This window comes from Phragmites australis, chromosome 2 (assembly GCF_958298935.1).
Source record: "Phragmites australis chromosome 2, lpPhrAust1.1, whole genome shotgun sequence".
NCBI classification, from domain to species: domain Eukaryota; kingdom Viridiplantae; phylum Streptophyta; class Magnoliopsida; order Poales; family Poaceae; genus Phragmites; species Phragmites australis.
Genome location: NC_084922.1, coordinates 4,433,237 through 4,459,604, shown reverse-complemented (window position 1 = coordinate 4,459,604; position 26,368 = coordinate 4,433,237). Strand labels below are relative to the sequence as shown.

The following is a 26,368-nucleotide window of genomic DNA, read 5'->3' as shown; positions in this document are numbered from 1 at the left end:
CAGCAGGAGGATATCAACAGGCCATGCCTAGGGCACAGCCTGCCTACAGCCACTAATCAACCTCAAATGATCTGGAGTATAACCATATGATCCAGCCCATAATAACAACACCAAATAACAGGGTGAGTTCAGGACTCACCACAAATCAATAATCTCACCGGCAGCCGTGTATACTAACTCGAGCATATGTATAGAAAGCAGCTAGGCCAAGAGTGTGCTCAACAAATGACGGCATGTGCATTAATAATGACAATCATGCTATCAAGAAACAGTATCTGGTTCTAAATCAACTAAAAACCTGAACATTAACCCTTATCAGCAAAGAATGGACTACTAAGGATATATTAGATCAACCGCCCATCAAGCAACATCAGTGGTCGGCCACACCTATGATCAAACCATAGGGCGGCATATGACCAAAAGCTCACCACCCGCCGGTCACAACACTGCCAACCTCGCCATCTTTCACACAAAAGCATCCAACCATCATATCGGCACACGAGCGGCGGCACTCAGTCCCTAGCCGGCAACAAACACGGCGGCACCGACCCCCCCGCCGACGTGACAGATCACGACAATGGTGCAAAACCGGCCAAAATGCCATCACAGAACAAGGGGGACAGCCCGGCACTACCACGGACACGGGCACGAATGCCACGGCCAGAATCCATAGAACACAAGCATCTCATTGACAACAGCTTAACACCACATCAGCCACGGACACGGCGACAGCCGGCCGGGCTAAATCACAGAATCAACTGACCGGCTATCCACGGCGACAGCACAAGGGGGTGACGGCTCCCAGCCGGCTTGCCAGCAGCTCTCCGGCTCCCTGTCGGCCACCACAAAGCATCACCACAACTCTGCCATTATCGAAAACTACAGCCAACCGCAAACACAACAGCACAGCACAATCTCCACCATCACCACCATCATTAAACCACAACACCGCCGGCCACAACACGACACAAACTCCACCATCGCCGAACCACAAAGCAAAAATGATGGGTTCAATTACAAACACCTCGGCAAAAGCACAACCCAAAGCACCTGTGAGCACGGCACGGCACGGAGGCCGGCCGGCCTGGCCTGTAGCATAGATGGAGGGAGGGAGAAGATAAATCATCGCCGAGACCCACCGGCACTGAAGACGACGACCATGGCACTCCAGCCAGTAGGACGGCGACTACAAGGAGATGGATGGGAACGGTGGTGGTGCTCTTGTGCCCTCTTTCTCTCTATCTCTCTCTTTCTCTCTTCTCTCTATCTCTCTCTTGCCGATCCGGCCCCCTTCTCCTCTCCGTCGCGGGGCACCCCCTCCCAACCTTTATAGCGGCGGCCGGGGCCTCCTATTGTGGCAAAAACGGATCGGCCGTTTGGATTTGGGGGAAGAAGAGATAAGGATTGGGGATAGAGATGGGAGAGGTAGCGCTCGACTTGGCTAGAGTAGCGAGGGGAGCAGTGGAGCGGCTCAGGTGCGGTCGGGTGGCACGGGTGGCTTGGCCTAGAGCAGCGCGGCGTGGGGGGCAGCGGAGCGGCTTAGGCGCGGCCGGGCGGCACGGGTGACTTGGCCAGGAGCGGCGTGGCGTGGGGAGCAGCGAGAGAGGTGGCAGCTCAGTTGAGGCGGCGAAGAAGAGCAGGAGTAGGGATCGAGCGGATAAGAGAGAGGGAGAGAAGGGAGCGTAGGGGATAAGGTGGAGAGAGCACGGGCCGGGCCGGCCGGGAGAGAAAAGGAGAGGAGGAGGAGAAGGGGCCGGGCCAGCTCAAAAAAGAGGTTGGGCCTGCCAGCTTTTTTTCTTTTTTTTTCCTTTTTTTTCTTTTTTTTAATGTATGTATACGGGGATCGCACAAATACACGACAAAATATCATCGTACACATGTACTATTTGTTTTGTGGCAAACGAAGGATGATAAGTGTATCCATGTGCTGGAGAGGTTGGTGTAGAGCTATCTGGCAGTAGACGATCGCTTTTCATGAGCAATGTGAAATCGGTGACAATGCATCAATCGCGCTGCTTGCATGGAAAAACATGGCAAGGGAGAATCACGTTCAGTCCTCAACCGTCTCTCTCATGGTTGAAAGTGATACTTTATGACACATATATAACAACAAAAAACGATATTTCAGTTTTGAAGAAAATAGAGACCACTCTTGAACCATGAGAAGAAAACTACAAGAAAGTCTCATTTTTGGCGGCATGCATGCTCTTTCTCCAGAGGGATAAAGGAAAGAAAATAGGATGAGAATAAACCGTATATGGCTACAGTGAAAAAAAAATACTCCCCTGCATGTATATATAAGCACCAGCAAACCTCCTTCTAAGGCCTGGCATGCATGGATACAAAAAGATTACCTCAGCCAAATAGGAGTAAATGAATGTATCGATGAAACCAAAGAAATAATCAGAGGAGGAAGAATGTGCATGTTGTAGGTTCTGAATTAGGCAGGGTGGTGGGCCCTTGATGACATACCCTGACGGTTCATGAGTTATCTACTACTGAAACATCCAAATTCTAATCAAATGTTCCGCACATTTGACCAGTTGGATCAACCACCTCACACCATGATCGATCAATCGTGCCTTACATATTACCTATTTTTCTCTCCTACACCATGCTCTACCAATCATAGGCAGACAACTAACACAAAATTTTAAAATCCTTGGACCAAACTGCTCCCAAACTAGTCAAAACCGGGTATATTCCAATATAATAAGTTAAATTCGGAAGCTTTGTGCTAACTATTGATTAATAGTTGTGGTTATTCTACTTGTAAGTATAATTTATAAACGTAGCCATCAGGAGGGAGAGTTGGTATTTGGCTTGGTCCTCCCCTCAGGGCAGCCATAAAGGACATCAAGCGTCATCAAGAACTGGTCCATTGAAGAGTTCTTGAAAGGTTCTCCCATGGCAGGGTAGTTGGTGTCTCAGCCGGGGATACCTGCATACGTGGGCACATATTTATCACGCGGAAGAGACGAGCTGCAAAGGGGAAAGGAAAGGAATTCACGAGCAGGAGGAGGACAAGATGGGAGGCGATCCAGCGAAGCTCATGAAGAGCTTGAAGGGTGCAGGTCAGAAGTACCTTGGCGTGGGGTTCTTGCTCGGCTTCTTCCTGGTGCTCCTCACGTACTTCACCGTCTCCGAGCAGTTCGCGATCTCGGCACCGAACGGTGAGTTCTGGTTCATACTTGATTGATCCTTTTTTTCCCCTGAGATGGTTTTCAAATGTTTTTGACGTGGCAGGAAGCATAATTCAGAATTCCTTTCTGAAAATTTTGTTTTCCTGTTGATTCTTCAAGAACTTTGCAGTTCTGATCAAAGAGTAAATCAAAACTTGCAGAATTTCTTTGTTCAGATTCTTTTTTCGAAACAACTTTCTTCAGAATTCTAAGCATGTTTGTAAATATCGGTTGCGTAATACATAACCAGCGCGTCAATTCACCTTGTGAAGTCGAATCCAAGTTCTTATTTTTCTGTTCCAAACTTTCCATGTTCAAACTGATGAAAATCCAGCATGTTCTCAGCTATCCGGAGGTCATCGCCGGGGCACGCGCACCCATCGCCGACCACCCCGGCCGTGGAAGAGAAGAGGGAACAGCCCCCCGTCATAGGTAAATCAATCTGTGATCCTAATCATTTTCCTCTTACCGATGAACCCCTTTACTTTAATTCAACAAAATTCAACATGATTTTCATCTCTGGTTCTCTTGCCAAGCAGAGGAGCCTCCCAAGGCAGAGCATCAAGCACAGGAGAAGCCCCCACCCATTGAAGAGCCTCACACGGAAACAGAGGAGGACCAGAAGCCAACCAGTGGTACTTGCCAATCCATATTCCCTTCTCTTCTCACAGAGAGAAGTACACAATTTTTGTTGGTCTGCTTTCCGTTCCGAACGGTCTCAAACTCGTTGTCAGTGCAACTTTTTAGAACCAAAAGTGGTCGCCCAGAGACATGTTTGATGCGGATTGTGCGTTGTCAGAAAGCTTCCAAACCTGACCAAAAGTTGCACTAATGATGCACGTTCATGTGACCATGCAGATGCTAGTAGTGTCGGCGGTGATGGCGGCGCAGAGGAGAAGGCTCCGGCAAAGAAGCCGGCGTGCGACATCCAAGGGCCGTGGGCCTCCGACGTCTGCGACATCGACGGCGACGTGCGCATCCACGGCTCCGAGAAATCCGTCCTCATCGTGCCGTCCATCGAGAGCGGCGGCAACCCGAACCCGCAGGAGTGGCGCATCCTGCCCTACTCCCGGAAGCACATGGCCGGCTTCAAGGAGGTCACGGTGCGGGAGCTGGCCACGGCGGCCGACGCGCCGGCGTGCGACGTCCGGTCGCCCGTCCCGGCGCTGGTGTTCGCCATGGGCGGGCTCACGGGCAACTACTGGCACGACTTCAGCGACATCATGATCCCGCTGTATCTCCAGGCGGTGCGGTTCAAAGGCGAGGTGCAGCTCGTCGTAGAGAACATCCAGCCGTGGTACGTTGGCAAGTACCGGACCATTCTGGGGCGGCTGTCCCGGTACGAGATCGTGGACATGGACAAGGACGACCGGGTGCGGTGCTTCCCGGGCGCGGTGGTGGGGATCCGCATCCACAAGGAGTTCAGCATCGACCCGGCGCGCGAGCCCGTCGGTCACTCCATGCCGGAGTTCACCAAGTTCCTCCGCGAGACCTTCTCCCTCCCGCGCGCGGCGCCGGTGAAGCTCACAGGCGCCGACGGCGAGGAAAACGAGAAGGCGAAGCCTCGGATGATGATCATCTCGCGGCGGCACCCGCGGAAGCTGATGAACGTGGACGACGTGGTAGCGCTGGCGGAGCGTGTGGGGTTCGAGGTGGTGATCGGCGACCCGCCGTTCAACGTGGACGTGGGCGAGTTCGCCAAGGAGGTGAACGCGGCCGACGTGCTGATGGGCGTGCACGGCGCGGGTCTGACCAACTCGGTGTTCCTGCCGACGGGGGCGGTGTTCATCCAGGTGGTGCCGTACGGCAAGATGGAGCACATCGGGGAGGTGGACTTCGGCGTGCCCGCTGTGGACATGCGGCTCAAGTACATCGCCTACTCCGCCGGCGTGGAGGAGAGCACGCTGGTGGACACGCTGGGGCGCGACCACCCGGCGGTGAAGGACCCGGAGTCCGTGCACCGCCAGGGGTGGCCCAAGGTGGCCGAGTACTACCTCGGCACGCAGGACATCAGGCTCGACCTCGTGCGATTCGAGACCGTGCTCCGCAAGGCCATGCAACTCCTCAGGGAGTAACCCGAGAGCATGCAGCTGCCGCAGGACATCAGTCATCAACCGGTCCAAGTACTCACGCACACATTCACACCACACGTATGCATATGGACGGATGCACGTACAGTTTATTTTCACTTGATTAGCTACTAGTTTCTTCTTTTCTGCATCAATTTCTCAATTCTTTTCCCATTTTTGGGTGTTCTTTTAAAGGAAAAGGTTAATCAAAGGTTTACAAGTTTCTTCGTCTTCTTTGTTCGATTGATTGGAAAAGCATACGAGAGTCTATCTTTCTAGTGGGGAAAGAGAGAAGCACATGGGAGATGAATTGACTATGCACAATCGCATCTGTGTGTTCCTATCTGAACAGGTGGAAATTGTGCACCGGCACTGATCTCTCTTTTATTTTCCGAAAGAAGGTTGGGACAGCTTGTCTGCCGAACGTTGAATTCTGAAAGAACTCTTCTTTTCCTGAAAAAGCTTTTACAGAATGAAAATAATACTAAGCTTGCTCGTGCGGTCGTTTCAAACAATGCCATATAAGGTTTTAAGTAAAGTAGAGAGAGGGGAGGTGAGAGAAAATATCATTATTTTGCGAAACTCTCATTATACGAGTTGTCCTTGCTATTCAGCTTACAACATTCATTTGCTACATGCACAAATTAAAATATTATAAAATTAATACAAGACAATCTACTATAGAGATTGTCTCTTAAATTGTTAAAAGATTACATGAGGTGGCCTATTAAGCACCGATATACTTGCCCTCAGGTGATGTGAACACGATGCCATGCAAGCTAGCGATGCAGCAGATACGTGCAAGCAAGCAACCACCAACCCACCACCAGTTTACCAGGCACATGACAACGATGCAAATGGCAACAATGGAGGGCATATATGCTGGCTTCGCCGACTGCGAATAATCGACGAGTCCAAGTGAGGCGCACATTCCGTCCGTAAAGTATTAATGCAAGAAGCATTTCGACAAGACGATACTGTGGTACGTTGGATTTCAGAATGTTGCTTCGTGCACGCACACAAGTCAGTTCCTTTCAAATTTAGGACGTGTTGCTACGTTAGGCGAGCGAATTTTTGCCAGGGGCTCTCTCGCAGCCGCAAGGAAAAACCTTGCCAACGCAAGCCCCAAGATAAGCTAGCCATTCATCTAAACGTTTAGTTTTCTTCGTATCCTCGCTCGGCAAGATGAGATCAGCTTTGCCAGAGGATCCAAAACACGCTCTTAAGCACCGGCAGCCAAAGTCTGAAATTCACGGCCAAAATCAGAGAAGATAGAAATGAGAACACAAGGATATAACTTTGACGTGGGAAAATCGTTGCGATAAAATGAAAAGAAAAAGAAAAGATCACAAGCAGCGTCTATCAACGCAACGGAGTTGTTGGCAGATACACGCGGAGGAGATGAATTCACGAAATGGATGCCTGCCTAATTGTTAATACCAACTGGCTTAGCCCCATGGATGGTCTGACTCTGAACGCGCGAGGAGGAAGGTTGACACATGCCTTTGGACTTTCCTTCTCATCCACCGTACAGAATTAGCAACTCACATGCGCTTAGATCCGTCCAGATTTCCTTCCATCCAGTTCACGAGCCCGAATTGATCCATACACCAATGTCCAAGTGCAGGGGGGACTGCCTTCAGGTCTGCGAGGGGAGAAGAAACTGAGGAGAAGATCGTAGGCCTGCCTAGCCATGCTGCCCATTCCAACCGCCACATGGGCGGCCGCAGCACAAGTGTAGTTGGTGGCAGCTCTATACCATGTTTGGTAGAATTTTTTTATTTAAATTATTTGGAAAGTAAATTTATAAGAAAGTGATTACGTGATTGAAAGTAATTTTTTAGTAATATTTTAAGGTAAATTATATGAAGATAATGATTCTGTGAGAAAAGTAAATGTGAGGGAGCTGATTTTTTTTTTCTTCCTATCTAGTTTATTTCGGAGAATTACTTTTACAAAATTACTATATAAATTGAAAATAGAGCTCTTTGAAAACTGATCTGATAGATCTATCAAACAAGTTTTAGACCTCCCTCTGACAGCCTGACACTAACAAGATGACCAATTCAACGTTCCTAAGCCAAAAGCTACCAAACAATCCATTTGCTGGTTAAGGTCGATCCATGGCGCTCACTGGCATCATTTGTTCATCCATTGATCCAGTATATATACACCTTATCCGAACAAGAAAGGAGACACCTAGAAATAACCCAGAACAGAGATTAATCCTTACCACCGTTTGTAATTTAAGTACCTGAACCCACCTTAACTGAATGAATGAACTGACGCAGCTCACAATAATGGCCGCTGTCCTTTCTACCCTGCTGCCCCCCGCTCCACTGTGCACGGCCCACACATGTAGCAATGCCATGCCACACAGCGCCGCTCCGCTCCGCTCTGCTCCTCCTCAGTCAGTCAGTCAGTCCTCACCCTCACGCCACCTTACCGGCACCGCACCGCTTCGCAGCTGCTGAGGCATGGCCTTCCTGGTGCAGCACGGCACGAGCAGAAAGGCCGCCGCCGCGAGGGGGAGGAAGCCGAGGGACAGCGCGAAGGCCACGGCCAAGAACCCGAGCAGGGTGGAGCCCGGGCACAGGCAGCTCGCGGCCTGCTTCCTTGCCCTGGTGGTCTGCATCTGCGTGGCCAGGCTCCTCTCCGTGCTGTCGTCACGGGTCTCGTGTAAGTCAGAGATCATCCATCAAACCAGCCTACAATTATACAATGGAAAAGGTGCTTCTTCTTGAGTTCTAGGACTAATTTTTCTTGAGTTATTTGTGTTTGTAGCTGGCAATGGAGTTTATCTGGTACAAGGGAGCCTTGTTAGCTCTGATGATGCTGAAGGTGGGGCAGATAAAGAATCCTTGAAGTTCTGAAATTCTCTGATTTTCCTCTTCAATTTTGCATTCCTTTGATCTTACAAAGCTGTTTGTACTTGCAGGGGTTGGAGCTGTAAATTCTTGGCAGGCCAGTATCAGTATGGATGTACCTCAAGGGCCTAGTGCTCCAGTTCTTCCCAGAGCTGATGCTGATCCTTTCAGAAGGTCACCAGAATCAGGTGAGGAGAGAAACTTCTCTTTCTCCATTCCCTATTTTCCCTGTTCAGCCAGATCATTGCATGTTAGTCGGTGGGATCAATTGTCCTGGACCACACTAGTTGCATTGCATCAGGGATGGACAGTGCTAGGGAAGTACTGTATTGTGCATGTCTAGGTTTGGGATCTTCTGATCTTCTCACTGCCCCCCCCCCTTGCTGTTCTATAATTGGTATGGCACTATGGCTATGGCCCTTAATTATGCATTAGCTGATAATACTATGACATAGGGTCGTTAAAGAATTCTGTGGTTCGAGGGCATTGTTTTGAGATGTGCTTGAAACTTGCAAGGACCTTGTGTTTGTCATTGCCAGCCAATGCTTGTTTATATTGGAAGGATAGTAAAACAATATGTGTCACCTCACAAAAATAAGCTTGAAAGTTGAAGAAATTGATTTGAAAAGAAGCCAAGTAAATTTTAATTTTGTGTTTGCCTTCTTGTTCTAGGTGATGATTCTTGTTCTTTGTGTTCTAATATTTCTTTCTTAAAAAACATTGGACTAGTGAGAAACTAATCTAGTGGGCTTTACTATACCATGAGGGCACCATTTTGTTATCCGGGACACTGAGCTTAGAATATGAAAACATGCCAGAACATATTCGACAACGATCATGCAAATGAACCACTTTGGATCAGTTTGTATAAGGGCATTTGGACTCATATCCTTAAGATTTAGTATAGATTTGAACTAAACTAAAAATTCGTAAGGCAGTCCCACTCATCCAAGCACCCCTTACATTTTCTTGAATTGCAAAAATGAACTACTTAGTACTTAGAAATTTAGAAAAAAAAACATTCAGGAAGAACTCTCAACATGTGTATCTTCAATGACAATTATAAATGTTGTTCATTAGCTTTTTTTTTTAATAATCTTCTATACTTTCAAATGTTGACTACGATGTCAATAAAGGGCAGTCGATGCATGCATTCTTGCGAGGGAGTGTTTAAATTTTTTTATTTAGTTGAATTCTGTCATTCTACTTCCGATCATTGTTCACAATCCAAATATATTCTGCAGATACTGAAGTTAATAGCAACACTACCAAGAATAGAACAAATTTGGTGAATAAATCAGTAATTGAGGAACAGACTACATCCTCTTCAAAGTCTGATTCCCCTCCCAAAACTTCTTTCAGGAAACCGGGACAATCAGGTGAGCCGACAACCACAACGCAGATGATTTATGGATGACTTGTAGAGAAGTATCAAATTAGTTATTGCTTCCCCGTAAAACCTAGCAATATAGTACAACTGTGCTAAATTTCAAGCATGAATGAGTGTTCTAGTTTTCATGTGTTTCTTTTCCAGCAGTTGCAGAGATTGAAGTTTCAAAGCCTAAGAGTAAGATCACTTGTGATGATAAGAGTAATGATGAGGGCTTCCCTTATGCAAGACCAATCGTTTGCAAAATGTCTGGTGATGTTAGAGTTGCTCCAGAAAGCTCATCAGTTGCTCTTACTATGCCAATGCAACAAGGCAAGGAGGGGCGAGGGATTAGGCCTTATGCTCGCCAGGATGATTCCTTACTGCATCTTGTAAGACAAGTGGTCATCAAAGCAGCTGCAAGTGAAAAAGATGCTCCAAAATGCAGCATCAGTCATAGTGTCCCGGCAATTATCTTCTCGATTGGTGGCTACACTGGAAACTTCTTCCATGATGTTTCAGATGTGCTGATCCCACTCTACTTAACTTCCTTTCAGTTCAAAGGGCGGGTAAAATTCTTCATTACTAACTACAAGCAGTGGTGGATTCAGAAATACAAGCCGATGCTACGGAGGCTATCACGTTACGACATAATTGATTTTGACTCAAACAAGGATGTCCACTGCTTTCAGCATGTAACTCTTGGCCTGGTGAGAGACAGAGATCTCATCCTTCGCCCTCATCCCACGAGAAACCCCAAGGGATACTCAATGCTTGACTTCACGAGATTCTTGCGCCACTCGTATGGTCTCAGAAGGGACAAGCCATTGGTCCTTGGTGAGCAGCCTGGCAAGAAACCAAGAATGCTGATCATATCAAGGCGAGGCACAAGGAAGCTCCAGAACCTTCGTCAAGTGGCAGCCATATCAAGGGCGCTAGGCTTTGACGTGATCGTCTCCGAGGCTGGTGGCAACCTGAAGAAGTTTGCAATGATGGTGAACTCATGCGACGTGCTTCTTGCAGTTCATGGCGCCGGCCTCACCAACCAGGTCTTCCTCCCGGTGCAGGCGGTGGTGATCCAGATAGTCCCATGGGGGAGGATGGACTGGATGGCCACCAACTTCTACGGGGAGCCGGCACGCGGCATGAACCTGAAGTACCTGGAGTACTACATTTCAGAGGAAGAGAGCAGTCTGGCTCAGAGGTACCCAGGAGACCACATCGTGTTCAAGGACCCCATGGCAATCCATGGCCAAGGATGGAATGCATTGGCAGGCATTATCATGACACAGGATGTGAGGCTCAATCTCAGGAGATTCAAGCCTACACTTTTGCAAGCCCTGGACCTTCTTCAGGTTTAGTTTGAGAGAAAGGTGACAGTTTTTCATTCTTTCTTGTACCATGCATATAGGCATATATAGCCCATTCTTTGTTACTTGATTCTTTTTTCTGACATAAAAATTCATATAGCTGTAACCTTGTATCGTGCTAACGAAAGGTAATACAGCACCGCGAATCAGCAAAACTTTGTCTGGTTGCCACAAGAGGAAATGTGTACTTATGTTACTGATTGGTTACTGAAGTCATGAGATTGTTCAGCAAAGCAGGTGATGGGTACCAAAAGTTCTAGGAGAAACTGACCCTGGGCATATATATTGGCCTCCTAGTTGGTTGTTCAGTATGCACATTATGTCATGCGAAATGTACCAAAGTTGGTGCTAATAGAGTTAGTTCAGCTTATATTCCTAGCTAGTCATAGAAATCACAAGGTTGATGCTATACCGTGTCTCGCACCGAACAGAAAAAAATGATTTACTTGTTTCAGAAAAACAAAAAATGTGATGTTAAAGTGGTCACTATTTACTTTTAGCCAGTATCACAACATCACGCCGAAAATTGTAGAAATTTAGAAAAGGGAAAAGGTGCAAGTGTGAAGATAGTAGGATAGCAAACAGAGGGTGGCTTGGCTCACCAGGGGCCAAATCATTTGGAGTTGACTCAGTGCCGATTAACAATGATGTCCTTCCTTTCGTTCTTCTTCCAGTTTCCCCCATTTTTTGAGGCAGTAGCGAACATGGCATTAGGCATGAGACAACTAGCTCTTAACTCCCGTTTGGAACGCGAAAGTTCATATGAATTTCCTTCATTTCAGTCTGGGCCTCGAACGGTTCCCTTTTTATACCATTAGGTGGATAGAGCGGCGGAAGAGAGCGCAAACAGCAGGGTCAAGTAAAGGAAATGCTCAACATACAACCATGTTCCAACCACGCATTTAAACCATCGGATTTATTTATGAGCCACCATCTCAAGTAATTTCAATCTAATGAACCTTCTGATTCTGAGCAGTAAGAAAAATGGTAAACTATAACAATGCTCTTACTAGTAAAGAAGCAAAAGCTGGTAGCACAATGGCCCTGGTGGTGATGTATCTAGCCCGTTCGGAACGGAGGGTTTTCATAGTAACGACTTATTACATTTTTTTTAGAAAAAAAGAAAAGTTCTGACCTTTTGCATCCTAGAATGTATATAGCCCTAGTTGAATTATTACATCATCTTAACATAAAACTGATAGAGAAGTAAAATTAGGAATAAATTATAAAAAGATTACATGACTTTATCTGGCACATAATCTATGATTAAACTGCCAGCCCTTCTCGGTAAAAAGCTCCATAGCCACCACCTCCAAATTCTGGCACACCAGTTTGATATCTTACTTTATTTCCTTCTTTTGTAGCAATCTCCAAAATCTGAACCAATAGGTGCCCTTGAATAGTACCTGCAAAAAAGATGTTGTTTCTGTTTTCTTAAAAACCAAATCATTGCGGCAGAGCCAAATCACCCAAAATAGAGCGGCTACCCCAACCAAAATTATTTTCTTTTTTTTAACTCCTATGTCACTTATCCAACCACCTATAATATGGTTTATATTCGTAGGCATAGGAATCCCTAAGACGATCTGTATAATTTGTCAGATTGTCTTAACAAAGTGACACTTAAAGAAAATATGATCAATACTCTCATTGAGATTGCAAAAGCTGCATTTGAGGTTCCCATTTCAGTTTCTTTTGACCAGATTATCTTTGGTCAAAATTACACCTTTTGATAAGTACCATAAAAATATCTTTATTTTGAGTGGGAGTTTAAGCTTCCAAAGCATACGTGACACGGAGTAGAAGGGTCAATGGATCAATCTGCAATACATGGACTGAACGGAAAATTGGCTATTGGCATGTATGCCCCATCGAAACTTATCTGCTTCATTTGTTAAGTCAACATGTATTAACTTAGATACTAACCTCTGCCAGGCAATTAATCTGTCGCCAACAATTGGTCTACGGAAAGAAATATTTAGCGGTATTGATCTCATTACCTCCGCTACCGTGTCTTGCTTTCTCCTTACTATATTGTAAAGAGAGGAGAATTGATCACAAAGAGGCTTTGTTCCTAACCACGTGTCTTTCCAGAATTTTGTTTGAGTTCCATCGTGTATGTGGAATGAACCCCATTTAAGAAAATCCCCCTTAATTTTCATTAACCCAGACCAAAAATACGCATCTCCTACGTTTCCTTCGACTTGGGTGAGTGCTTTTGTACCAAGTATTCCTTAGTAGACATTGCCAGACCCCATCCTCATTTAGTAATTTAAATAGCCACTTACTAAGGAGGCAAATGTTTTTTAATCTTAGACTAGTAATGCTTAATCCTCCTTGATCATGGGGTTAACAGAGAATATCACATCTAGAAAGTCTATATTTCTTTTTATGATTATCCCTTTGCTAGAAGAACATCGATCTTATATAATCGAGTCTCTTCACAACACCTTGGGAAATTTCGAAGAAAGACGTCATGAACACTGGGAGGCTGCTTAATACAAAGTTGATGAGCACCAATCTGCCCCTTGCAGACATAAGCTTTCCTTTCTAGCTGCTCAGTTTTTTTCTCAAAACACTCTTCCACCCTTTTTCAATCACTGTTTCGTAATTTGCGATGGATCATAGGTATGCCTAGGTATTTGAATGGCAAAGTACCAACATCGCACCCAAATAATTGTGCATATTGGTATTCATATTCCTTAGCATTACCGTAACAGAAAAGTTCACTTTTGTGAAAGTTAATTTTGAGTCCGGATAGTTGTTCATAAACACAAAGAAGCAGTTTCAAATTCGACTTATTACATCGAAAATGTTTTCAAGATGCTCCTATATGCATTACTGTTAGAGTTGTACTCAGATCGGATACGGACGCATATCATTTATCTTTTGTTCTATCTTGTATCTTTTAGTCGAAGTCGGATACGAATAATATCATATAACTATTTATTTATCATGTCTCATATTGTATTTTTTTTTAAGTTGGAGTCCGAACGGATAGTGCCATAAACTTTTGATTAGTTAATGAAGGTAAATTATTCTCTTTATTTGTATCCTCACATAATACATTAAATAATATAGAAATGTAATTAGAGTAAGTAAATAGAAAAGATACTCTTACCACCTATCCTATATCCTAGAACATGAATTGTACCCAATGATTATTGTTATCCATGTAAAATGCCTAGCACGTCGACCTGTGTGGATTCCTCGAGCCGCTAAACAATCAGAAATGGAGCGAGTTGGCCCAGTTAATTGGGTGACTCTGTTCCCTAAGCACAATTAAAGGACGATTTGGAATTTTGGATCTTTCACGTGAAGGTAAACAATACCGGTGGATAGTGCTGTGTCACTGTGAGGTCTTCCCCGTACAAGAAAGAAAGAATATCACCGTCAACGGGCCTGTCTAGGCCCGAGGCGTGGGACCGTCTCCGTATAAGGCATATGAGAACTTGCTTATCTCTCGGTCAAATATTTGGACCGTTGGATGTGGATCCAACCGCTCAGACCAACACATTCTTTTAAGAAATAGTCAATTTTTGTCCTTCAACTATGGCATTCGTTCGATATTTGTTCTCAACTTCAAAACCAGTAATATTATGTTCTCGATCTATTAAAATCGTTTACAACTTGTCTTTAGACACTCTGAACGACTAGTTTACACATATAGTTGGGCTAACTAGGCATTGACTCAGCACCCGTTTAATACGTCTCCCCTCCCCCTCTCTCTCACCCTCAGTCTTTCCCTGCTGCCTGCCCCAAATCTGTCGCCGCTCTCCCATCGAAAACCCTAGCGCCGCCCCTCACCGAACCCAAAATCTGCCGCCATGTTGCCCTGGTCTCATCCTACTCATCCGCGTTCATGGTGGAGCATGGGAGGAAGACGACCGTGACGCGAGCAAATTGACATTGACCCACGCGGATCGAGATTGGAATGTTAGTTCTTTTTCTATGTAATTGGTGTTTGATGAGTCGATTTTCTAGTTGCAGTAGTATACTTTGTAGAAGACCAATTCCTCGATTTGTATACTTGTAGTGTGGAGTAGTCGATTTAGTACATGTTTTGATCTTGTGAACTTGCCAGTATGCATGTAGGGGCTGGTGAGGTGTGATAAATGGATTTCTTAGACAAGATTGTAGTTAGATTTTACTACAATGGAGAGTTTTATAATGATGGAAAGAGAGTTGTGTATTATGGTGGTTCCGAGGGCATGTCATATATGGATAGAGATAAAATGTCACTACCAGAGATCCGTGGAAACCTTGAAGACCACTGTAAGGGATTAGACATGGTGAAGATGCACTGGTTGTTCTCAGGCAAGCAGACTTTTTTAATGGATTGAGGATGCTTAGTGATGACAAGGAATGTTAGACAATGGATGATTGCATAACTGATGGTGGGGTGGTTGATATATATGTGGAGGAAATTGGTATTTGATGCCGGCTTTGATGGTGATGCTAAGGGTGATGTGACAAACAAAGTGACAGTGACTGAGAAATGACCCAATGGTTTGTTCTTGAAAATAATGCTATTGATTAAAGCTATTTACTTGTGATAATTCATTGTAGGTTCCTGTAACCAGTTTACAATAAAGCTCAACTAAATTGAGCAAGAGGGTGAGGAATGACTCTGACAACAATTCATTTGAATAGAGGAAGAAGAGATGCACTGGGTTGGAGATATTGTACTCGGATGGTACTGGCAACACTTTACAGAATGTTAGCACTATTATACAAGTTTGACTCTTTCTACATTATCATGTCTGTATATTGTAGTTTAACTTTTTACCTATGAATTTGTATAGCCTGGCATAATAAATGAGAGGATTATCAACACTACTGCGAGGGCGAAGGTGAGCACACATGAAGAAGGGAATGCTGCCATTAACCTAGAGGTGACTATGGGAAAAACAGCTTGTTCTAAAGCCAACATCAGTGTCACATCTGGTTCTACTTCTGCTCAAGTTCAGGCACAGAGATCATGCATCAAACCCTAGAAATTAGGCCAAGCAAGCATACCAAGACCCCTCCAAAGCCTTTGAAGTTTTCTAATACTAAGTGATGCATCTGCTAATATGTGCAATGTATGTGCCAGACCATGGAGTTCTAGTATGATTGTGTGCCAAACTGTGGCTTTATTGTACTCTTAATTATACTAGGTGGTTCTCTTTAAAACTTGGTTTTAATATTGCTAATGTAATAGCCAAACTATGGTCTACTTATGTGCAATACTGCCAGCTTGTTGTGCAAAAATATGTATTCCTTTCATTGCTCACACATAGAAATTAAGTACCAATATAAGCATGCAAAAGCACTAATTCTTGCATTGGTAACAGACTGCAAATTGAAGAAAATGGTAATTATGCATACATTCATTCCTTGCTCACTGATTACATGTCTCAGGGATTACAAACTGAAATGTCTTACAACCATCACTACACAAGCAACAACAACATATATCAGCATTTTCTCTGTTTCTCTAGTTTCTTAATCCTAGCAACATTTTTAGCATCACATTCATTCTTCAAGCTTAGGCACCTTACAAGAGCATCAACCTCTTCTTCACTCCTCAATTTCAACTCTTGGATCTCTACATTTGCAGCATTGTCAACGACTCTAAATTCTTGGTCTATCTTCCTCAAGGATCTGATCACATCTTGCATATCAACCAACACTTGTCTGAGAAATTCAGATGTCCTACCATCATACCATCTCCACAACTTGCAACCTCCAATCTTGTTTGCACACGAATACTACATTAAATCAGACCAAATCCACAGAGAGAAGGGAATGAGTCGAACCAAAAATCAAAGGAACCGAACTTACCCGAGCTCGAGCACATTTTAAGTACCTCCTTGTTAGATTGTCGTCGCTCCAAGATATCCATTGTGCGGCCTTAGCACCACACTCATAGCTCGTAGTAGACCACCGGTAAGTAGTCAAATGGCCCCTCTCTATACGAGATCGGGGAGGAGAACTCACCACCCCCTTCGTCAGCACTCGCCGTTGAGCGCACCAATCTAGAGCTCATTGAGGTTGCCATGGCGGTTGAGCAGGGGCGACAGGAGAGCAGCAGCGGTAGGTGGTGGGGAAAGACTAAGGGGTGAAAGGGGGAGGGGGAGGCGTATTAAACGAGTGATGAGTCAGCACCTAGTCAGCCCGACCACATGTGTAAAACAATCATACAGGGTGCCCAGGGATGAGTTGTAAATAATTTTGATAGATTGAGGACATAATTTTTCTAGTTTTGAAGTTGAGGGATGAAAATAGAACAACGGCTATAGTTGAGGGGCCAAAAATGGACTAATCTCTTCTTTTAACTCTATCACCCCTTCTGTCCTCACTCTCTTTCCCAAAGGACCTGAACTCGCACCGCCACCTGCTCCTAACCCGCCACCACCCGCCTCTCTAGCATCATCTCTGGCTACAATGTGGCCACCCGACAGTCACATCTCCTCATGACCTCCCTCACACCTCCTCTTCCCAAGCATCGACGACCTGTTCAAGTTATCCCCCGCCTCCACCGCTACCAGATCCATTGTCATAAACCTACACGCACCACTAACCATTGCAAACTTGTCACCCCCACTGACCTTCACCGCCCACCAGTGGCCCTCTACCACCACGTTGGTGCGCGTCCCTGCCACCTCATTATCCCCCTGCCCCCCTCCCGTCACCACAACGGGTCCGACCGACCTCCCCTAGCCATCCCTCTAAACCCATCGGAGCAAGGTAATCACCACCCCACCCCCACCCTCACACCCTAAATCCTCAAATCCCTAACCCTAATCCATAAATCTAGTTCAAATTTAGGTGAAAGGGACATTTGCAAATATGTTTCAAAATACTAATATGTTGGTTCTAAAATACCAATAAGCACCTTTGATGTTTGAACAATATATATTGTTCTAAACTTATGTTAATAAAAGGTAATAAAATATGGCATATTGAAAATCTATTATATTACTAATTCGCTCTCAAGGCCTAAAAATTACCAAATTAATCAAAAATAAAGTAAAGTGTCTATATATATGTTTATCAATTACCAACTAGTGCCATTATGAAAAAATCTAATAATTTTTTTATATGCCTGGTAAAAAAGTTTTGGAATTTAATCGCAGAATGACAATTGTTAGATAACACAGGGAGCAATCTAATAGAGAGTAGTATAATGGTTTTCCCACGTGGCCATGCTTGTTTGGTAAAAGACAAGATGTTGTTAGGAATTGAAACAAATACTATTATATTAAGGACCGGTCTACGAATAACCGAATGTTTTATTCTATCCAACCTATCATGAAATTTCAAACGAATTTAAACTTGAGTAAAATGGAACTTTGAACATGTAAGCATCATCTCACAATTGAAATTTTGATTTCAAAATGCAAAAAATACTGTATTTCACCAATATGTTTATTTTAGTGTTTTAGAAGAAGGATGATGGCAAATGGGCGAGGTGTAAGCATCTAGTCTCCTAATTCAAGTTTTAGTGATTAATTACAATACGATCATTGTGACTAATGTGTGTTTCGTAGAAATTATTGGAAGTTAGATCACGGTGATAATGTTTAGGTATTCTTGACCCCTATATTGATTTTCATGTTGATAGTTCAAATGATATGCATGAAGATTAAGGTCTATCTAGTTCTAAGTGGCATTTGGTGTTGGGAGATACTTAGAGTAGTATATGACTTTGTTTTTTTTCCTTTGGTTGTACTATTAAGGGGGTTAAGAATAGTAGCTTGACTGAGAGATAGTTGTGATGTGTTATGATATAAATGTTAATGATCAATTAAACACCCACCGGAGAGGGATGCCTCTTAAAGGGACACCTATTGGGGAGGGATGCTTTCCCAAAGGGACATGAACTTGTCCATTCATTTTGTATAAATTAACATTGAGTGCAATTAAAGTATTAACAAGAGTTCATTCTCTATTCTATTGTCCACCGTCGATTCTGTTCTATACTGCAACACATTATCAGCACCAGACTCTTCCCACGCTAATCAGACAACACTCCTTCATAGCCCGACACCATCTGGGTGTGGCTCACATCTACTCCAGAAGCTAAGGTGTCTACACTGGAAGCTTGCACTGGATTGTTATCTAGAGAATGCAGAAAGTCGGTACTCACCGAAAGATAAGGTGTGTACACCAGAAACTTTCACTGGAATGATAGCAAAGAGGCCATACTCACTAGAAGCTTGCACCAGAGAAGGTTTACAGTAGGGTCATTTTTAGTGAAGATTCAAGGTCTCTACTCACCGGAAGATCTAGAGAGCACCAAAAGCTCACAATAGAGTATGTTTCTAGGAGGGGTCAATTTTGTGAAGTTCAAATCGGTCTACTCACCAGAAATTCCAATGGGTGAAACGGAAGCATCTCATCGAAGGAAGGTGACATATTGAATTTTGGCCATGGAAGTTGGGTCTTCTGCTCACCATTAATGACTATCTTTAGAGTTGATCTTACCAGATGTTTCGGTGATAAGAAGTTGGCCTCACCAGAACTTCGAGTGAGTGCAATTTTTGTAAATGGTTAAGTAATGGCTAGTTTTTGCCTTTGGGCTACAAATACACCCCCATCTGGTTCTTTTTTTATTTCCCTTGGCTGGTGGTTGAGCTCAGTGACAAACTTGGAGAGCCACAAGAAAGAAGAAGCACTTGAGTGATTTTCAAGCTCCTTAATTGCAATATTAAAGATATCATTAGTACTAGGAGATTAGCTAGTGTGCATGCAATAGTCTCTTTGGTTGAGATTAGGTCAAGTGAGGTTCTTAGCTTATTACTCTTAGTGATCGATGTCACCTAGATATATTGGTGACGTTTGGTCTTGAGAAGCTTTGTGGTGAAGTGATTATTGAAGCCTGAAGGTGATCATGTGCCGATTTGAAGTTCACTAATCCGAAGTGGAGAAGAACTACCACTAGAGAGCACTTTGTCTCTTGCGCGGGATCAAGAGGAAGTTATACCCTTGCGCGGGTGCACCAATGAGGACTAGGAAGGAGCATCAACTCCTCGATACTTGAAAAAAAATCAAGTCTCCTCATCACTTCTCTTTACTTTAAGCAATTTAATTCTAGCATTTATTTTTCGTATTTATATTCTTGCATTTTATTTTACTAGGGTTGCTTTGTTAAAATAGGGATAGTGTTTTATTGAGCTTGCACGTCTTTCACCTAGAAATTTGTACTTATTTAGGCGAAGGTTGTTATTTTCTCTTGCAATAGTTTTAGAACTCAATAATTGGTGGCGTTAAGGTTATTAGGGCTAGAAAAGTTTTAGAACTCAATTAATCCTTTCTCTTGGGCATCTTGATCCTGGACACACTTAATTCACGTGCGCGCTCGCAGCACAACGCGCGAACCACCCCGATCGCTCCTCACCTTTCCATTTTTGGAATCTTTTTCCCTCCCCGTATTTCCTTTTTGGAAAAGTTTGCACGAAATGAACAAAGATTATGTGAAGTGTACCTCAATAACATTACAAAGTTCCAATTACAAATGTGAATACATACATGTTACTAGTATATATATACCAGGTAGTTCTACGTGCACGCATGCATGTAACTAGCAAGGCACGCAACAGCTATCTAACGCGCGAGGTTCTTGAGCGCCTGGAGCAGCACCGCTCTGAAGCGGTCCACGTCGACGGTGATGTCCTGGCCGTTCAAGAACGTCTGCCTCATAAATTTGAAGCCGTTCTTGTGCAGCGCCGTCGGGTTGATGAAGATCTCGTGATCTCTGGGATACTTATCCTTGAGCGTGCTCTCGCGGACGGCAATCTCGTACTGGATGTACCTGAGCCCCATCGCCTCCGCCGGCTCTCCGAAGTCCATCCGCGCTATCCACTGCAGGCCGCCCCACGGCACAATCTGCACCACCGTCGCGCCCGGCGGCAGGAACATCATGTTGGTCAGCCCCGCGCCGTGCACGCCCACCAGCGCGTCAAACGAGTTGATCAGCCGCCCCACCTGCGCGATGTCGTCGGCCAGATCCAACTCGTTCACGATGGCCTCGAAGCCGACCTCCTCAGCCGCGCAGACCACGGCATCAATATTCAAGAGCTGCCGGGTGCGGCGGCGGGAGATGATGAGTAGGCGAGGCTTCCTGCCTGTGCCGTCGCCGGGGCTCGTGGGCGCGTCCCGGGGCAGCGAGAGAGCGCGCCGGAGGAACCGCGTGAAGTCCGGCATCGCGAGCCCGTCCAGACTGCGCTCCCGCTCGATGATCAGCTCCCGGTGCGCGCGCAGGTTGACCACGGCGTGGCGGAAGCAGTGCACCTCGCCGGCGGCGGCAGCCTTGGCGAAGTCGAGCGGCGCGTGGCACGACAACTCGCGGAGGAGCGCGTCGTATTTGGCGAGCCACCACGAGCCCACGTTGGTCACGACGAGCTGCACGTCGCCGCGGTAGCGCTGCACGGTGTTGTACAGCGGCACGATCACGTCGGTGAAATCGTGGAAGAGGTTTCCCGTGTACCCGCTGATCGAGAACACGACAGCCGGCGCGGTGTGCGTCCTCGTGCACAGCGGCGCGGCCTCCGCGTCCGCCGTCGTCCGCACGGTGATCTCGGTGACGCGGCCCATGCACGTCTCGTCGCCCTTTCGCGGGTACGGCCGGACCTTGTACGTCGTCCCGTTCGTGCCACCAGCCGGGTCGACGACGATGAACTCCGACGCGCTGGCGTCCATGCGGATGTCGCCGGAGAAGTCGCAGACGTCGGCGCGGAAGTCGGAGAAGTCGCACAGCGGCTGCCGCTGCTGGTTTACATAATCTGGACGCCTCGTGATGTCCCCCGGAGAAGATACTACAAACCATCACGATACATGTTATTAATGTGCATTGGGATTGGGGTCAGAAATTGTATATTTTTTTGGCATTCTCCATGCATGACACGATGGCTTGTTTAGTTAGACACCTGGATGTTCGTGCTGAGGAGACGTCGTATCCGCGGCGTGTTGCTCGGCTATCGCGGCGGCAGTGACGTGCACGGAGTTGTCCCGGACCGCCTCCGCGGCGCCTGTTAGGATTTGCAACTCAAATTTGCATTCTTGCACTTGTGGAATGGCGTCGTTTCACTTGTGGAATACGTACCTGCTGCTGCTTGGTCGTCGGAAATAGATGTTGCGGCGGCGGCGGCGGCGTTGCTGTCACGCTCTCCCTCCTCCAGCTCTGCTTCTCTCTCGACGTCGTTCCTCTCCTCTACTCTCACCGCGTAGCTAACCCCTGAAAAAAAAAAGCAGACGAAGAGGGAGTCTCGCAAGTCAGAAACAAAACAGGGATTGGTTAGCACCATTAGCTACGTACCCTCCGCGACTGTCTGCTCGGCACTCTGCTGCAGGTGGCCGTGGCTCTCTCCCTGCTGCGGTAGGATGCCATCTCGACTTGAAAGCTCAAGTTGACCCGACGAGTCTAAGCAGAAGATCGAATCAATGTGAGCAAGCATGCAACGGACTGAATGTGAGCAAGCCATGAGGGGCCGGGGAAGTAGTAGAAGAGTAGTACTGACGGGTGTCGAGTAAGACGGCGGCGTCGTGGCGGGAGGAGAGGAGGAAGACGAGGAAGAAGAGGAAGCCGCCGACGACGAAGGACAACAGCCTGCGCTTTGACTCCAGCCGCGGCAGCGGCAGCCTTCTCCCACCCTTCATGGCGCCGATCGACCAACCTTCTAGCTGGTTTCTTGTCTCAGGAAGCTCCGAGCTTAAGCTAGCTCCGGCCAATGCAAAAGTCGGGACTAGCCAGTGGCATCCGATCGAAGAACTGGCTCTTACTTTCTTGCTATAATATTCTTGCTCTGCATGTGCCCTGTTCCATGCGCGCATGAGCAGAGTAGGTGTGCAGCTGAAGCCTCTCTTTTACCTTTACAGTACCAACCTAACATTGCCAACCTGGTTGAATTGGACTACGTTGATCGAAGGACTAATAGTCATGAGCAGGCTGGCAGAGGCGCAATAGAATTAGGCTACACTTAGACCTAGGGGGTGGCCTCTGTGTGCCTGCGACCTCTACGTGTCAAAATAGACAACGACGAATGCAAAATAGACATCCGAATTAGCCTCCAACGTAGGTCCATATCTGAGAAAAAGAAACGACGTCAACTCCAAAGCCCAATGAGAAGATTACAAAATGTCAAAATAGACATCCGAAGAAGCTCCCAACATGTCCAGATCTGAGAAAAAGAAATAGAGAAGGTTACCAAGTAACATCCGGACATGCACGTTTTAATCGCAAACCTATAGACCAAGTAACTCCATGGTGGATTGTAAAATCATAAAAATTGGTTTTTTTTTATTAAATTGGCAAAAGAAAAGTAGTCCAGTATTATGGCATAGGATAGGTTGATTGGATAGGCTCATGGTAGTATAGAAACATTTATGATTTTTTATATATGCAATACACTAGTGTGAGTGGTGTTGTATGGATTAATGTGAGTTAAATTTGAAAAAACTTATGCACGAAATTAGTTGTTTATTCATGTGTAGATGTGTCCTAAGGGGAACATGGTTAGTGATAGGACCGGAACTAAAGATAGTAATTTTCCTCGTGGTGGCAGGGATCAGCTGGGATCCACCCCGAACAAGGTAGGAACGGGGCGAGTTTTTCCCTCGTAGGGTCACGGGGCAGTGCCCCGAGGTCCAGTCAGGGCGAGGATAGAGTTTTCCCCGCGGGACTTCATGGGGCCCCGAGTCCGCTGCTTGTCGAGGGCCGGAGGCACCACTAGAATTCGGAGATCCAACTGGTCCAGAGATAGGACGAGTTTTTGCCCCGATATACCTTTCGGGGCCGGGACTAGGTTCACGGAGATCAAATATTCTTTTTTGATCGATTTGTTCGTATATAGTGCAAACTTCATACCTTGTCACGATGTTGCCTGAAATGATCATTCCAGGAACAAATGCCGATTGCTCCACAAAGATGATGTAGTACTTTCAAAATGATCTTGTAGATCATATTGCACAGGTTAATTGGGCGAAACTGACCAAGTTGGCCTAGTTACCTTTGGAATAATAACAATGAACGTCCCATTAATAACCGTCGGCCAGTCATCTCCATTGAGAACTCTTAGTATTGCTCTCGTGAGATCCATGCCAAAAACATCCTAGTTTCTCTGAAAAAAGTGAGCCGGAAATCCATACTGACGGACCTGGAGCTTTGGTGGGGAACGTCTGAAAAAGTGCAGCTTTAACCTCCTTTTCGAGGCATCAAGAAATTGATTCGTAGCATGAGTTATCCTCCTCGGTACATGATCCAGAACTACATCCATTTGAGAAATCTTGGGAGCTGTACAAGTTCTGATAAAAATCTCAACACATAGTCTTGAGTTCATCAGTATTTTCACAATCCGACCCATCCTCGCGCTGCAGACGGGTTATTCTATTCTTGGCTGCTCTCTTGTTAGCTTGCTGGTGGAAATTTTTTGTATTAGAGTCACCCTCCGCTAGCCAAGAAATTCTCGAGCGTTGCCTCATCAAGATTTCCTCTCGGTAGTTTAGATGAACAATGCGCTCAAATCGGACTTTTTCCTTTCAGATTCGAGCCTATAGTCATGGGTTGACGGGGATGCCCATCGCCCAAAGGCCTGCTCCTGGACACTCGGGAGATTCATGGGGAGTCGTCTCGGGCCGTCGGGCCGGAGCCCAAGTCGTCTACTCCGCATGAGGAGCCATTCATTCCCGATTTTCTGGCATGCTGTGAATTTTTTTTATATATTTTATTTCTTTAATATTTTTAAGAATAGTTTTAAAAAATCATAGGTTTAACCTACCGTCGTCCGTTCGACGGGCGAGAACAAAACATCGCCCCTTGAACGGGTAAGATCTTGTGGATCCCGACGGTAAACGAATTAAATAACCGGAGAGAGAAAGATCTCGCACGTTTAGCGAGCGAGATCAAGTTCTCGCCTGCTGAATGTGCAAGACCTTCATGTCGCTCGTTCAGCGGGTGACATATTGTACTCGCCTACTGAACAGATGATATGTACATATATAGAATTTCTTAATTTAACTTTTTTATACTGTAATTTGAAAAATAGTGCACGTTCATTCAATGATAAATGTTAGTTATGCAAATAGTTACCGACAGTGGTTATTGTTTTGCAAATTTGGTTTAATGTAAATTTGTTCGATTCTAGTACTAATTTGCTATGGTGACATAATATTTCTACAATTTTCATTGAATCCTTCTGGTCATCCATCCATACTTGAGTAAGATCATTGTCTTAGACTCACAAAAAAGAGCTCAGATGACTTACCAAAACCTCATGACATGCTAAACAAGTAAACTCGATCATTTCATCATCTCGATGATTACATCTAAATTGAATTGGTATTTATATTCACGTACAGGGTGTATACAAGATACCGTAAAAAGACTATTATTCACTGTCCATTCAGGAAGGAGTATAATGTAAAAAATTGACTTTTCAGTACGCACAAAATATTCATATCTTTTATTTTCTACTGAATAAAAAGGTTCAATTCGTTCCACTGACGAACCATTTCCTCTTGAAGTGTACGAGGCAGCCACCTGACAAGAATCTTTGCGTGTTTTATGTTCTAACCTTCATGTACGGATTCAGCCCGGACGGAGACACTGTTAGGTTCAATGATCTTGAGGTATGAAATAACATATCGATACCTTCTTTTCAATTTCTTCACGTGTTCAAGGACTAATTCTTTCGATTCTTCAAACACAGCGCTCCAAACTACGGACAAAAGAGTTACAATCTGTAGAAATAAATACCTTTCAAGAACAGATCGTCGGGTTCTTCATGGAACATGTTATTAACCCAAATGGCGAGTTTCATGAACCGATTGTGCCGTCGACCAGTGACAAGCCTTTAGATTACACCGTACATTCTAGTACAGAGTATGCGACAAAGAGTAAGTCTATCATAGGATTAGACGGCTTACCATCGTCAAATGACACTATTTTAATGAAGGACATTTATTAGTATATATTAATATAGGACATGACTTACTATGTATTAATGAAAATATATTTTGGAGTTGGTACATCGGATGACTCTTCGACAAAATGGCCTTCCAACGATGATGAGAAAGAGGAGTAAGAAGCAGTGGCCCATCAGTGCGCCCAAGAGGAGGAGGGTGAGAGGCTGACCCGTCAGTTGTGCGCTACGGATGAGCAATAAGTAGTCTCCTGTAAGCGTACCCAGGAGAAGGAGGACAAGAGGGTGGCCCGTCAGTGCTCTACGGAGGAGGTCGAATGCTCAAACCGTACTAGCGTGCAAGAGTCGGACTTCGATGTCTTTGACATGCCGACGAGACTGGAGCTTAGGCGACACTATGGTTGATCAGGCGTAACCGGGTCCTCCGCTCCACCACCATCGCACCCCCCTCCGCGTCCCCGCACGTACAGACGCTATCAGCCGTTCGCACGGAGACGCGGTCCTCATCACAGAAGAGGTAGAGGGACACTGGACTAGCTCAACTCGATCGACTTTTCATGAGGTGACCTGTGAAAATAATTATGTATATATATGTGACATGAATTACT

The 26,368-nt window shown here is 45.4% G+C and overlaps 3 protein-coding genes across 4 annotated transcripts; 2 read left to right on the top strand and 1 right to left on the bottom strand.

The window, feature by feature from the left end:
- Nucleotides 1-2,824: 2,824 nt before the first annotated feature.
- LOC133895482 (beta-1,2-xylosyltransferase XYXT1-like) lies at nucleotides 2,825-5,478 on the top strand. Its single transcript, XM_062335823.1, has 4 exons — nucleotides 2,825-3,173; nucleotides 3,528-3,614; nucleotides 3,722-3,817; nucleotides 4,041-5,478. Exons 1-4 carry the CDS (start codon nucleotides 3,029-3,031, stop codon nucleotides 5,255-5,257), a joined length of 1,545 nt encoding a protein of 514 aa, XP_062191807.1. The 5' UTR covers nucleotides 2,825-3,028; the 3' UTR covers nucleotides 5,258-5,478.
- A 1,814-nt stretch (nucleotides 5,479-7,292) lies between these two features.
- Nucleotides 7,293-11,054, top strand: LOC133895470 (beta-1,2-xylosyltransferease XAX1-like). 2 transcript variants are annotated; one of them, XM_062335812.1, is made up of 5 exons: nucleotides 7,293-7,930; nucleotides 8,036-8,092; nucleotides 8,190-8,306; nucleotides 9,363-9,497; nucleotides 9,656-11,054. In XM_062335812.1, exons 1-5 carry the CDS (start codon nucleotides 7,729-7,731, stop codon nucleotides 10,846-10,848), a joined length of 1,704 nt encoding a protein of 567 aa, XP_062191796.1. In that variant the 5' UTR covers nucleotides 7,293-7,728; the 3' UTR covers nucleotides 10,849-11,054. The 2 variants fall into 2 exon arrangements, with proteins under 2 accessions (XP_062191796.1, XP_062191789.1); XM_062335805.1 differs by having other exon boundaries at nucleotides 9,653-11,054.
- A 9,260-nt stretch (nucleotides 11,055-20,314) lies between these two features.
- On the bottom strand, nucleotides 20,315-22,838 carry LOC133895461 (alpha-1,3-arabinosyltransferase XAT3-like). The gene is made up of 5 exons (XM_062335794.1): nucleotides 22,362-22,838; nucleotides 22,160-22,264; nucleotides 21,947-22,078; nucleotides 21,771-21,872; nucleotides 20,315-21,659 (listed from the first exon to the last, which is right to left on the bottom strand). Exons 1-5 carry the CDS (start codon nucleotides 22,672-22,674, stop codon nucleotides 20,449-20,451), a joined length of 1,863 nt encoding a protein of 620 aa, XP_062191778.1. The 5' UTR covers nucleotides 22,675-22,838; the 3' UTR covers nucleotides 20,315-20,448.
- Between the last annotated feature and the right edge of the window lie 3,530 nt (nucleotides 22,839-26,368).